Source organism: Musca autumnalis, unplaced genomic scaffold (genome assembly GCF_047663935.1).
Source record: "Musca autumnalis isolate F117 unplaced genomic scaffold, ASM4766393v1 scaffold_1, whole genome shotgun sequence".
Classification (NCBI taxonomy): domain Eukaryota; kingdom Metazoa; phylum Arthropoda; class Insecta; order Diptera; family Muscidae; genus Musca; species Musca autumnalis.
The window spans coordinates 295,064,462-295,077,337 of record NW_027411644.1 but is presented as its reverse complement, the minus strand read 5'-3'; the positions used below and the strand labels follow the sequence as shown (position 1 = coordinate 295,077,337).

Here is a 12,876-nt window from a genome sequence, read left to right as displayed (position 1 = left end):
TCAATGAGTTGGTTTAGCACCACATTGCAGTACCTACAAATTACAAGTATTGTGAAGCTAATTCATATTACATAATTAACATATTTTATATACGGCATAATTATTGTGTTTGCTTCCTTCTTCGTCATAGGCTGAGGGTATATCTCTGTCAGCATAGCTTACGGATACTTTCTTACTTTTATTTCTTATGAACCACAATTTTTTGACATACATAGAAAATATGTCGGTGTGGCGTGGCAGTAGGTCGGCTTTACGACTTCTTTGTCAATGGACTGGAAATCTCCTCTATCCACATTTTGAAGTATAAATTGTTGGCTAATAGCCTGCCTGAAACAAAAACGAATGAACCCCAGAAAACCACTGATTTTAAATCATTAAAATATACAGAGGTGTGAACGATTTGTGTTGAACATATTGGTTTTTCTTTCTTTATATCGCAGAATGAGGGCATATTTCTGTTGACAAAGTAACCTGTTCAAGTTCAAGCTCAGTTGGGAAAGTGAAATTTTGTTAAAGCGCGCTCTATGAATCTAGAATTGTTGATGTTGGAAAGGGTTAGGTTCATGTTTTACTACAAACTCTGAAGGTGACTGTAATGTATCACTTTGCGTTCTCAAATATAGCCCTAATATAATGCTGCAGATTGAAAGCTTTTAGGAATTTTTGAGGCTTTAGCCAAATTTTCATTAGATATTTTAGGTGAAGAATTCCAGATAATGATATGTAAACCGGTTTGCTGTGGTCAACAACAATCCAATTCAATATCGTTCTTATATAAACATTTCGATCGCGCTATTTCTAGAGATTGATACCACCATACTCGTAGGTATGTTGATTGACTATGAGGGACCAATATAAATCCTTATCTTGTCATATCCATTTCGATCAGTAGTGCGATTCTCTAACACATTTTTTGAGTTACCGACAAAAGTGGGTAAAATTTAAACCAAAATTATGAATGAAAAGTGCAAATAAAAGATGACAACACTCTTGCTATCGGTAGAACTTTGCGACTGCTTTTTATTCGCGGCTAAATTACCGAAAAACATCGGTAATTACTGAAATTATAAGCATTTTAATTTTAACGACAATTATCGGTAACTCAAAAATTGAGTTAGAAATCGCACTACAGGACCGTTCGCTGGTATCTACACTTCTATGTCACAGGTGAAATACTCTGACTATGTAGCTAACATTACGATAATCGAGGTTGACCACCATATTCTCGAAATCAGCTTAATATGTGTATATAGGAAAATAGCTATGATATCTAAAATGAAAATTTTCTGATTTCTCCATATTTTTGCCAAGACTGTACATTACAGCCCACGTTAGAACGAATGTCAGCAGGTATTTGCATCTGCTGGGACAATTCAGTTGCACTATTAGTTGTAATTTTACGTTGAGTGATCGTACGCATCTGTCAAAGCGCTTACCTGAAAACAAAACAACAACAACACTAAATCTAAAGAAAGACGGATACACATTTTCCAAGGAAATAATTTAAATATTGGCAAACTAAATGGAAGAAAATTACCTGTCCTTAAATAAGGGCAAAAAAAGGAAATCTGACCTGTGCAAATATCTTTGAAAGTAATTAAGGCCGGTTACAAGGTCACCACACACACATAGATTGGGAAATTAGGTGTGGTGCCTTTGTTAAAGTGTTAAGTGAGTTTCCAAGAAATTGGGCGACCTTTTCTAGAGGATATTTATCGTGCATGCACTTACAATCCTTGGTATAAATAGTGTGTGATATGTGACAAAAGGACATCAGTGCTACGAAGTTAGTTAAGCAGTGAAGATCAGGACAGCAAATTCAAATAAACAAACAATGAAAACATTTAGATTATTGTATGTCACAGCCGTAGTTGCTTTGGGATCTCATGTTATGGCCGTGCCCATAGATTCAACGGGAGAGGAAGTTATAGGTTCACCAATTAAAGAAAAGCAGGAAACTGTGACAGTTGAAGATGGCACTAAACAACCGGTGACACCTGGACCAAATGCCACAGATTTGGAAACCTCCAATTCTAATCAAGAGCCTACTTATGTGGTAAGTAAAAGTATTAGTTCATTTCTACAAAGAGTTTTTAATAACGAACAATCGTAAATAAATTTCAGTTACCCGAACATCATTCATCTGTTGGTTCAGCGACATTTGATCCATCAATATATGCTGGCTATTTGACACCAGAAGCCTTCCAGCAATATTTGGCTCAATTTGCTGGCGCCTTTGCCCCTTATGCCTATCCTGGTTATGGAGCCGCACCTGCCCCCGTCTATCCCGGTCCATTTGCTGTACAAACAGGTTATGATGGCTTTTTGGTACCATCCGTCTCAGCTAATGTGGCAGCAACTGGAACTGCTGCATCTACCTCGGTTATTAGCACCATCTCAACTGCCCTACAAAATATTTTCACCACCCTCATGAGTTCAACAATCTTCCAAATGGTTCTCACGGCTTTGGGTGCTTTGGCCATGATTCTGTTTGGCGGTGCCATTACCACAGCCATCTGCAATTTGACACCCATTTGTAATATTTCCTTTAAGGCTGTATCCTATCTACGTGGAGAAGGTGCTGCCGATGTAGGTCGTATGCTGGCCGAAGAAATGACACCAGAACGAGTGAGACGTGCTTCAGAATTTGTAAGAAATGCCATTCGTAAATACAAAGAAATGCAAAGTCTAATGCAAGCTGAGGACAATCATTATGTAAATAATGATCAGGAATGAAGATTAGAGTAATTTGTAGATCTAGAAATCCGTCCCACACAGTAAAAAATTTGACAATAATGAGTAGTTTAGTTTAGCGCTAAAGTAAGACTCTTAGCTATTAAGATAGAGTTTAAGTAGATGATAGTATTTTTATACTTTGTAATAAAATGTTTGTAAAAATGTATGCTTACGATGTGTTTTGTTATTGGTATTGGAATTTTCATTAAGCTTAGGTTTACTGGATTTGCAATTAGTAAGTTATTGACATAACTATAATCTTGTATCTAAATTTAAATTCTAATTCTAAGAGTGAATCAATTCTTCCAAAAAACGGATTTGGTTTGGGGTTAGATTTGACTATTCACATCAAAATGACTGTTCTTTGCGATTTAAGCATTCGCCTAGTCACATAACATTGACAAATCTTAACCACAAAATATAAAAATTTAGCAAACATATTTTTTTCTTATCTGTAAAGCAATCCTGCTTAAATTTTGACTGTTCTTTGCGATTTAAGCATTCGCCTAGTCACATAACATTGACAAATCTTAACCACAAAATATAAAAATTTAGCAAACATATTTTTTTCTTATCTGTAAAGCAATCCTGCTTAAATTTAAAACGATTCTTTTTTATACCCTCAGCCTTTAGGCTAGAGAGGGTATATCACCAATATTGTCAGTTATTTCATATTCCATTTCAGAAAAAAAGGATAATTTTTTTTCGCGCGATTTTTAACGATTTTTGATATGTAGGTTAAGAAAAAAAATTCCCAGTACGAATCTGGTCGAGAGCTAATTTTTGGTTGCTGCGGACAAAAGTTATGACGCTTTTAAAATAAAAACGCTTATAATAATTTAATGAGCACAATTGTTACAAAAAAAGTTCTCTCGAAGTGACTTCAGCGAGTAGATGGCATAATACCTGCAAAATGTTACACAGAATTCGCGGAATGTACATAAAATTGATAAATTATTGAAATTAAGTCAACTTTTTTCAAATATGGCCCATTTAGTGGTCATAAAATTACATAACAAATTGTTGTGGATCAAAACTTTACCGCGAATCAAATGAAACTAAAATCATACTGATTGATATTATAGTTTCGATGTTACAGCCAAAATAAGCACAAATTTTCATAAAAAATATTATTTTTTGTTTGAAAAAATAATTTTTCACATGCATTAGTAATAGAAAATATTGGAAAAATCTACAAGAATACTTCCTTCATTTTGCTTAAATCTCCCAATACAATTGACGGATTTTGCTTTATAGACATTCATATTAAAGCTTTCCCATTGAGGAAAATTATTAAGTAGCTGAGGATATATCTTAAGTCTTCTGAAAAATAGGCAAATAACCTATTTTAATTTATATGCATTTTAAAATACATATAAATCGCGCAATTATTAAAATCATTTTGACCGCATGTGATTTTCATGTACAGCAAGACCATATCTTTTAAGTTGAATATATTTTTCGAAATTTAATTTAGAGGCTAAGATGTAGCATCGGCTGCATCTTAGTATTAAAAAACCTTTAAAATATCGCTAATTTGCGCAAAGTGCATACAATTTTTGACCGCATCCGATTTCAATGTCCGCAGAAAACTCGATCAAATACGTGATATTTTCAAAAACAATTTTTGGCGATTTTTCTACTTTGGAATTTCTAGTAACTCGCGTTTTAGTAGATGGATTTTTTTTTTTTTTTGGATTTTAGCTAAAATTTTTCCCAAGTACCTACAATTCGACATTCGAGGTTCCTAGTGGTCACAAAACTTCTCCACCAAAACATAGGTCCCCACTTTGATATAGCCCCATATAAGGTTCCCGACCGCTTGAATAAATTTTTATGCTTTTTATACCCTCAACATTTATGCTAACGAGGGTATACACGGTGCGCCTTAAATAATTTTAAATGGAAGGTGCTTACACCTAGGAAGTTTTTGCAGATTCTGAAACTACAATGCTCATAGATGAGAAATATCAAGAAAGAAAAAATCGCCGGAGGGATTTTCAAATAAATCGCGATTTAAGTTCACATTTTTAGGGATTCTTTAGTTTTTCACGATTTTGCTTGGAAACCGCGAGTCCGATGTAAATGGGCCTAAAGAAAATGTTGTAGCTGTGAAAATTCTCCACAAGATTGACCTTTATGATATTTATATAATTTTACCGTTTCTGAGATATAGAAGTTCAAATTGAGACAACGTACTGACTGTATCGCATCCTTATAAAACAATGTCATTACTGCAATTTCCTAAATTAAACTTATATATCTTGAAAATGGTACAAGCTAGGAAAAAATAAATCATCTAATCTTGTAGAGAATTTTCACAGCTTCAACATTTTCTTTAATCCCATTTTGATATGACTTGCGGTTTCCAAGCAAAATATTAAAGACTTAATATAAAAACCTAAAAATTTGAACTGAACCTCTATATCTCAAAAATGGTAAATCCTACGAAAAAAATTGAAAATTCAGTCTTGTAGAGAATGTTCACAGCTACAACATTTTTTTAGACTCATTTCGATAAGACCTTCGGTTTCCAAGCAAAATCGTGAAAACCTAGAAAAAAACACAAAATTGTGAATTTTGATCGCGATTTATTTAAAAATCCCTCCGGCGATTTTTTCTGTTTTTATTTATTTACTTATCTATGAACATTGCTGTTTCAGAATCCACGAAATCGTCCCATGTATAAGCGGTTTTCATCAAAAGTTAGTTAAGGCGCACTGACCATGATATGATTTTATAAGGAGCCGATACAGTCAGTGCATTGTCTCAATTTGAACTTCTATGTATCAAAAACGGTAAAACCTACGAAAATATCATAAAGGTCAACCTTGTGGAGAATTTTCACAGCTACGACATTTTCTTTAGGCCCATTTACATAGGACTCGGGGTTTTCAAGCAAAATTGTGAAAACCTAAAGAACCTCTAAAAATGTGAACTTAAATCGCGATTTATTTGAAAATCCCTCCGGCCATTTTTTTTCCTGTTTCTTGATATTTCTCATCTATGAGCATTGTAGTTTCAGAATCTACAAAAACTTCCCAGGTGTAAGCACCTTCCATTTAAATTTGGATAAGGCACACCGTGTATATATACACTTTCATACGGGCAAAATGTGGCTCATCGAAATAATGGTTTTAGACCCCCAGTATGTTTGGCCATGTCCGTCCGTCTGTCTGTCTGGCTGGGGCGGACGATAACTCTCGAACGGATCAACCGATTCGGTCCAAAATTTGGCTTTCGTAGTATTTTGTCCAAACTTAGTTTAAGTTCCGTTACCTGCCACACAAAAGTTCGAAAATGTTTGGAAAATTTGTGCGCACGATAACCCTTGAAGGGAGTAACCGATGTGGTCCATACTTTGCACATCGTGAAATTTCTACCAGACATAGATGAGGACTTAATCGGTCCATTTCTTCGTGTACCTCCCACACAAAATTTCGTAATTTTGTTGTAGCAACTTTTGTTCACCGCCCCCATACGACGGTACTATTTTCATCTTGGGCAAGTCCATACTTCTTGAGAAAATGGCCTGAAAGGTGCAAAAAACCCTATGACACCGTGTGTAGTGGTTGGACCGCAAGAACACTCTCGAATGGATTTTCCGATTCGGTCAAAATTTTGGCCTTCGTAATATTTTGTCCAAACTTAGTTTAAGTTGGAAGATAACCCATATCGGTCCAATCCTTCAGTTACCTGCACACAAAAGTTCAAAAATGTTCCGAAAATTAGTGCGCACGATGAAGGGAGTGACCGATTTGGTCCATACTTTACACATCCTAATATATCTACCAGATATAGATCAGGTTCGAATATGGACTATATTGACCACTCCTTCTGATTCCTCCCACACAAAATTTCTGATAAGTTCACTTTAAGACCTGCTCTCGAATCACCTTGATTTTTTTTCGAAGCAATTTGCATTCGGTGCCTCAATTACGACGCCAAAGTTTTTGCAGGGGCAGAGGAGAACACAGTCCAAAAGGTGTAAAAAACCCTATGGCACCTTATGTAGTGGCTGGAGAGCACGATAACTCTCGAACCGTGGGCATCGTCATATTTTGTCCAAACTTCGAAGTTGGGCAATACCGTTCCGCAACTTTTGGTACTTCCCCCCAATATTTAAAAAATGTCACTAAAATGATATGCACGCTATTTCTTGAACGGGGCAACCAATTTTGTCCAAATTTGGACCACCTAATATTTTGTCCAAATTTAGCTTAACTTCTAAAATGGTCTTCTCCTTACGGTACCTCCCCCACAAAAGTTCAACATTTGTGCCTAAGTGCAGTTTAGGGTCTGTTCGAAGATCCATTGAAAATGTATACCGATGCTGTTCACATTGGCTGAGGGTTTTACTTTTTGAAGATCTTATTCACATTTTTCTACCGAATTGGTTGTTCAATGGAATTTTGTGTTCTCAGAAGATAGAAAACTTACTCGCAGGAAAAAAAAAAACTATCCATATACATATATCCCGATTTAGGTATTTTGTGGTACAAAATATCAATTCGGAACATTATAAATATTGGTCGATGTTTGGAAAGAACAACAATGGCGACTCACACGAGTTGTTTTAAATGGAATAATATCAGTTAAAATATTCTGTTCTTGCAAAAAATAAGGAAGATCTTAGTACTTTCATAAACGAAAGGAACCTAATTGTTCCCTTTCACTTCAATACAGTTCGTGGTGGAGGGTATAAAAATTTCGGTCTGGTCGAGATTAACGCCTTTCTTACTTGTTTTGTATAAATACAAAAAAAACTTGTGAATAAATACGATCGCGGTGCTTCAAACGACTTTTATAATATCGTCATAGATTACTAATCTTGGATCTATGCGTATGAGCCCGAAACAAAACCGCGATCGACCGTGCCAAAGTTGATCATGGAAGAAGCACTTCGAAGCAAATGGTCGCCTGTTTCTTTAGTTTAACTAACCATGTGGACACTATATGGCTTAAATAACATAGGACGGTAAATTCTGAGTGGTACATTTGATTTCCCGAACAGAAGATGCTGTCGAAGCGATCAAAAACCATGTTTTGGAGGTGTCTCAATCGGAATGGAAAAAGTGCATCAACAATTTGTTTGAGCGCATAATAAATTGTATAAATCATGCTGGAGACTACTTAACAAAACAATGCAACTATTTTTGATGGTAAATATTCGCATTTTCATTGCTGCTCCAAAAAGTTATAGTGTAGTCCTCGTATCTTATGTAGTCAGTCGCATTGCCATAACTATCCGCGTAAAATCGCATTAAATGATAACCGATAACCTAGATTTGGAACATGTTGACGATTTTCCAAATTTTATTGACGATTTCCTATCAAAAACTGTGGGCAACGTTTTGTCGTTCTCATAATGCCCCTTATACTATCTTATACGCTACAGGGAGCAAATTTATGCCCCTACAATTAGAGCACACAGTCTTATCTCCATTTTTGTAGACGTGACACAGACTGGTCAGTTTCCAATCGTCGGGGTTTTCGTACCAGATGGTGCTAATTACCTGATGCATACACCTTATCAGCTCCGCTGGTAATCGCCTAGAATAATTTTAATGTCATGATCAGAACAACGGTAATATGAGCAGCCCAGTACAGACATCGATTAACACCACTGTTTAAAAAATTCAAGTGTCAATGCCCTTGATATAGCCATAACATTTTATATTTATAATAACTTTTCTGAATACTAAAGATTAACATCGTTATATGGCAAACATATATTACATTCACGCTTTCCTCAACTTTTCGTTTTATAGAGTTCATCGATGTGTGCACTGAGCTGATATGCTGATATTGAAGAATTTTGCTTTTATCAGTAGTGAAGCAAATCTTTTATTCACTGGGGTGAAGATGGAGACCAGAACTTTTAACCTCCGATCAACTATAAATCTGCAACCAAACTCTTGCTTTATGTCATGGCCTTGTATTTATCAATTACATCTGCCAATGTTTAAACTGCACCTTCTCTATAAAGAGTTCGAACATTCCTGGAGCTGATTGACAGATCATGGTCCTTAAAACGTTTGCGGTGGTAGTTTTCTTTTCCACATTCTTAGTTATCGTAGGCGCATCAATTTTGGTACACGTACTTACTTCAAATGTATGACATACAATCTCGAAGACAAAAAACTTGGATAGTACCTCTCGATTTTCTTTATTTTTTAGTCACAATGACCAGATGCCACAATGACCAGATGATTTGAACTTTGAAGAAAATTTGTTTCTATATAATTTTTTCTTTTTAAAAGTACGACTTTTTACAAGTTATTTCATTCAGTTTTTTCTTTTATTAAAGTCTGTTTTGTCTTTCTTTGGAATTGTTTATGTACCTATGAGTGTGTTGTGCTTTTCCTTTTTTTCTATGCCTTTCAATAAACCACCACCATTTATAAATGTGTGTATATGTTAGAGATAGCCAGTAAGCGCTTACTGAGAGCAAGTGTGCATACATTTCAATGTGTTTTACATTGAAATTTACGCTCCGTTGCTCTCAGTAAGCGCCCACTAGTGCATGTGTGGCTTTTAGGTTTGTTTTTGTTTGCACCCAAACATATAATTTGTTTGCACCCAAACATATAATTTGTTTGCATCCAAAAAACAAACCCTTGTCCGTTCTGTTATGTTTGTGGGACATAGACATATAACGCAGAGGTTCCAATCGTTGGGTATGCTTTCTTCCTGCCAAATTTCGGTAATTAACTGATGCGTACTCCTTATCAGCATTTCGCCACCGGTCTTGAACAGTTCGAAGGGCAGCGCATCAGCTCCTGCTGCTTTATTGGTTTTCAGTCGATTAATTGCTGTCATGACCTCGCTTTCGCTAGGTGGTAGACATTCTACGCCGCCCACATTTGATACTAAGAGCTCCTTGAAATGCTCCTTCCAGATCTTCCCTTCAATCTGGTGTTTTATATTCTGGTAACATTTTCGGACTTCATTCTGACTCCTGAACATATCGAGTTTCTCACGCCCACGTTTTCTTGCTCTTTCTTTTTTCTTCCGAAAATACGCTTCTCCTCTCTCCTCTTCTCACCATATTTTCCTTTCGCGCTTTGTGTTTCTACTGAATTCAGGATTGCTCTGTATGCCGCGTACTTTTCTTCAGTAGTGTTACGTTACTCCTGATCGTACCATCGATTTTTAGGTGGTGGTTTTTGGTACCCAAACAGTTTGAAGTGAGTTGGCTATTTTTGACACTGCGGTACAAGGAGTGCCGTCTTCCAGTATGTGAGTCAGTTGAGCGGAATAAGTTTGTGATCTGTTTTGTGTTTGCAGCTTCTCGACATCAAGCTTCCGTCCTGTGTTAGATCGCACTTTTAACACGAGTGCGTACCTTTGCTGCTACAAGGAAATGGTCCGAATCGATGTTCGCTCCTCGCTATGTTAGATACTGGAAGAGTGTCTTCCTTCTATCACAACTGGATCAATCTAGTTTCTTGTTTTCCCATCTGGGGATATCAATACCATGCTTTTTGCCGCTGCAAAATCGATCAGCCTCATTCCGTTGTCGGATGTTACCTCATGAAGGCTGAACTTACCGACCGTGGGACCAATGATATTTTCCCTCCCAATTTTAGCATTAAAATCTCCTAGAACAATCTTAATGTCATGACCAGGGCGGCGGTCATATTCTCTCTCTCGCTCGTAGAATATATCCTTGGTCTGATCATCTTCCTCTTCGGTAGGAGCATGGACGCAGATAAGACCGATGTTTAAAAAACTTTGCTTTTAGACGGATTGTGGCAATTCTGTCATCAACCGGAGTGAAACTGGAGACGAGATTTTTAAGTCTCCAGCTGTCATAAATCCAACAGCTCAACTTTCCATGGAAATTTTTTCATAGATTTGGCCTAATATAAATAAACATATTTTAGCGTAAAAAGCCTGTAAAGTTAATTATGTGCAAGGCCCTTGAAAATCTCGACCTTTATTTTTCACAAAAGTCACGAAAAACCCCCTTTAAATGTAGATTCGAAATTGGTTTATAAATTGTTTCACTTTAAGTAAAGAATGGGGGATTTACTTCTTAAATATATGTATGTATGTATATCCAAAAAGGTTAACAAAACTTAAAAAAAAAACTATTCAGAATTTCATTTCGAATGTTTTTCACTAGTTCGAAACAAAACTAAGCTATTCTTAAAGCAATTCTAAGCAATTTTTTAAATATCAAAAATACGTTTTTTGTCTACAGTGAAGGTCATTGAAACTGTGCGGGGTTTCACCTGCCAGATTTGTTAGGTATGGGTCATACCTCAATTATAACTGACTATCTGCCTGTCTAGCCTCAATGTCTGAATCATTTTAAGAAAATGAACAGCAAATACACGTCATGGGTATTGTTGTTTAAAACAAAACTAGTTTGAAATGAAACGTCAGAAACACGCATACACATTGCCATAATTAACATGAAATTAGTTTGAATTCGATTTAAGAATTTTATGAATGGGAGTTTTTTGTGTGTGCGGAAAATCCCCTACAATTCTTGAGGTCAAGATGAGCAATGCGTGAAATGTGCGCATATTTCTTACTCATTTTTGTAGGTAAAGATAAAACCGGATAAGGTACATAAGTAGGTACCTATGTACATATGTATGTATAGTTTGCACAATTCTATTCTCTCAAAATTCTTAAATATTTTGCAAGTCATTGTTTACAATAAAATGGGAAATTTTCTGAGTGTCTCTTATTACCATTATTTGTGTGAAGTTCTTCATTGTCTTTACCATTAACATTAAACTTGTTGTAAGGTAGCTAATGAATTTTTGTTTTGGAATTATTCACAAACTGTGACAAATTCCGACCATTATTATTTGCTGACAACAAACATCACATTTGAACAATGATGTATTTATTCATTGTTTCATAGCCGGTATTCAAGTTGTCTATATTTCTAATATATAAAAACAGATTATCTGAATTCATTCATTTGAAAACAACAACAAAAATTGTTACATAACAAGTTTTATTTTCAATGGAATTTTTAAAATTGCTTATGGTTATTGTCCACTCGAAAAAATTGAAACAATTGCATGCATTCTATTTAATAAATACCAGTTGTTGTTCTTTGTTTTTAACCCTTAAGCTACTCAAACAGACATGTATTGACCTATGGTGGTTGAGCCGATCTTCAGGCGTATTGAATGTAATCCCAATGGGATTACCAAGCAGGACTATAGGAAAAGTTTGGAGTTTCAATTAACTGACATAATTTCGCATATGCATTTATCTAATGAAGTGCGATAAGTATACAAGTTCCCAAGCTTTGCCTTCGTCTGCCACAAAAACAACATTCAATACGCCTGAAGATCGGCTTAACCACCAGTGAGACGTAGCTTTGCCTTCGTCTGCCACAAAAACAACATTCAATACGCCTGAAGATCGGCTTAACCACCCGTGAAACGTAGCGTAATGGTTGAATGCGTGGAACTTCGGTAGACTCCTAATTTATAAATACATATGAAATCGATGATTATCGAAAGCCTTTGATGTCTCAGAGACTCCTAATTTTTCAATGTATATAATAGGTCTAATAAGCTTAACTCGAAAGAGAATTAATTAAATAGAAAAATGTATTTTCTTTCTTTCCAATCTATAGAAAATTGCAAACTGTACCCAAAGAAGTTGACGGAAGGAATCTAAGATAACAAAGATCAGTCCTACCCGGTCATAACGGGACAAAGCCTAGAACTTATCTTGGTACCTCTTTCATCTCAAGTGGACACTGACATTCCGGTGGTCTTCATCTGGAGAAAACTGTCTTTAACACCGGTTATCGGTATATAAACTGGTTTAACAAATTCAATCGTGTCCGACGCACAGTGGAAACACAGTGCAAACAATTCGATATATGTTCCTGAAATTTTGCACAAACTTTGTCTGTGTCCGTAGGTAATAATGGACCGAATATGCAAAAGTTATCTTGCAAAACCAAAAAAAAAAAAAAAAAACTATTTGAATGGAATTCTTAAACTGCACTTTTTCCGAATTTTGTGTAGAAAGTACTCAAGGAAGTGGCCGATATAGTCCACATTCCAAACTGATACATGACTGGATGAATAATTCAATGTCGACCAATTAGAAATTCCCTCCGATATTTATATTGCGTATTTGCCATTTTAGTAT

The 12,876-nt window shown here is 35.8% G+C and overlaps 2 protein-coding genes across 2 annotated transcripts in view; both read left to right on the top strand.

The window, feature by feature from the left end:
• Window positions 1-2,841, top strand: part of LOC141389745 (uncharacterized) — a 115,783-nt gene extending 112,942 nt beyond the window's left edge. Inside the window, exons 2-3 of the mRNA XM_073961751.1 lie at window positions 1,312-2,056; window positions 2,125-2,841. Of these exons, the coding sequence (XP_073817852.1) occupies window positions 1,835-2,056; window positions 2,125-2,736 (834 nt within the window). The 5' untranslated portion in view covers window positions 1,312-1,834 and the 3' untranslated portion in view covers window positions 2,737-2,841. The remainder of the gene's footprint in view (window positions 1-1,311; window positions 2,057-2,124) is intronic.
• The window catches only part of LOC141389748 (glutathione S-transferase 1-1-like), a 178,629-nt gene that overhangs the window by 112,963 nt on the left and 52,790 nt on the right, over window positions 1-12,876 (top strand). The gene's annotated exons all lie outside the window — the stretch shown is intronic.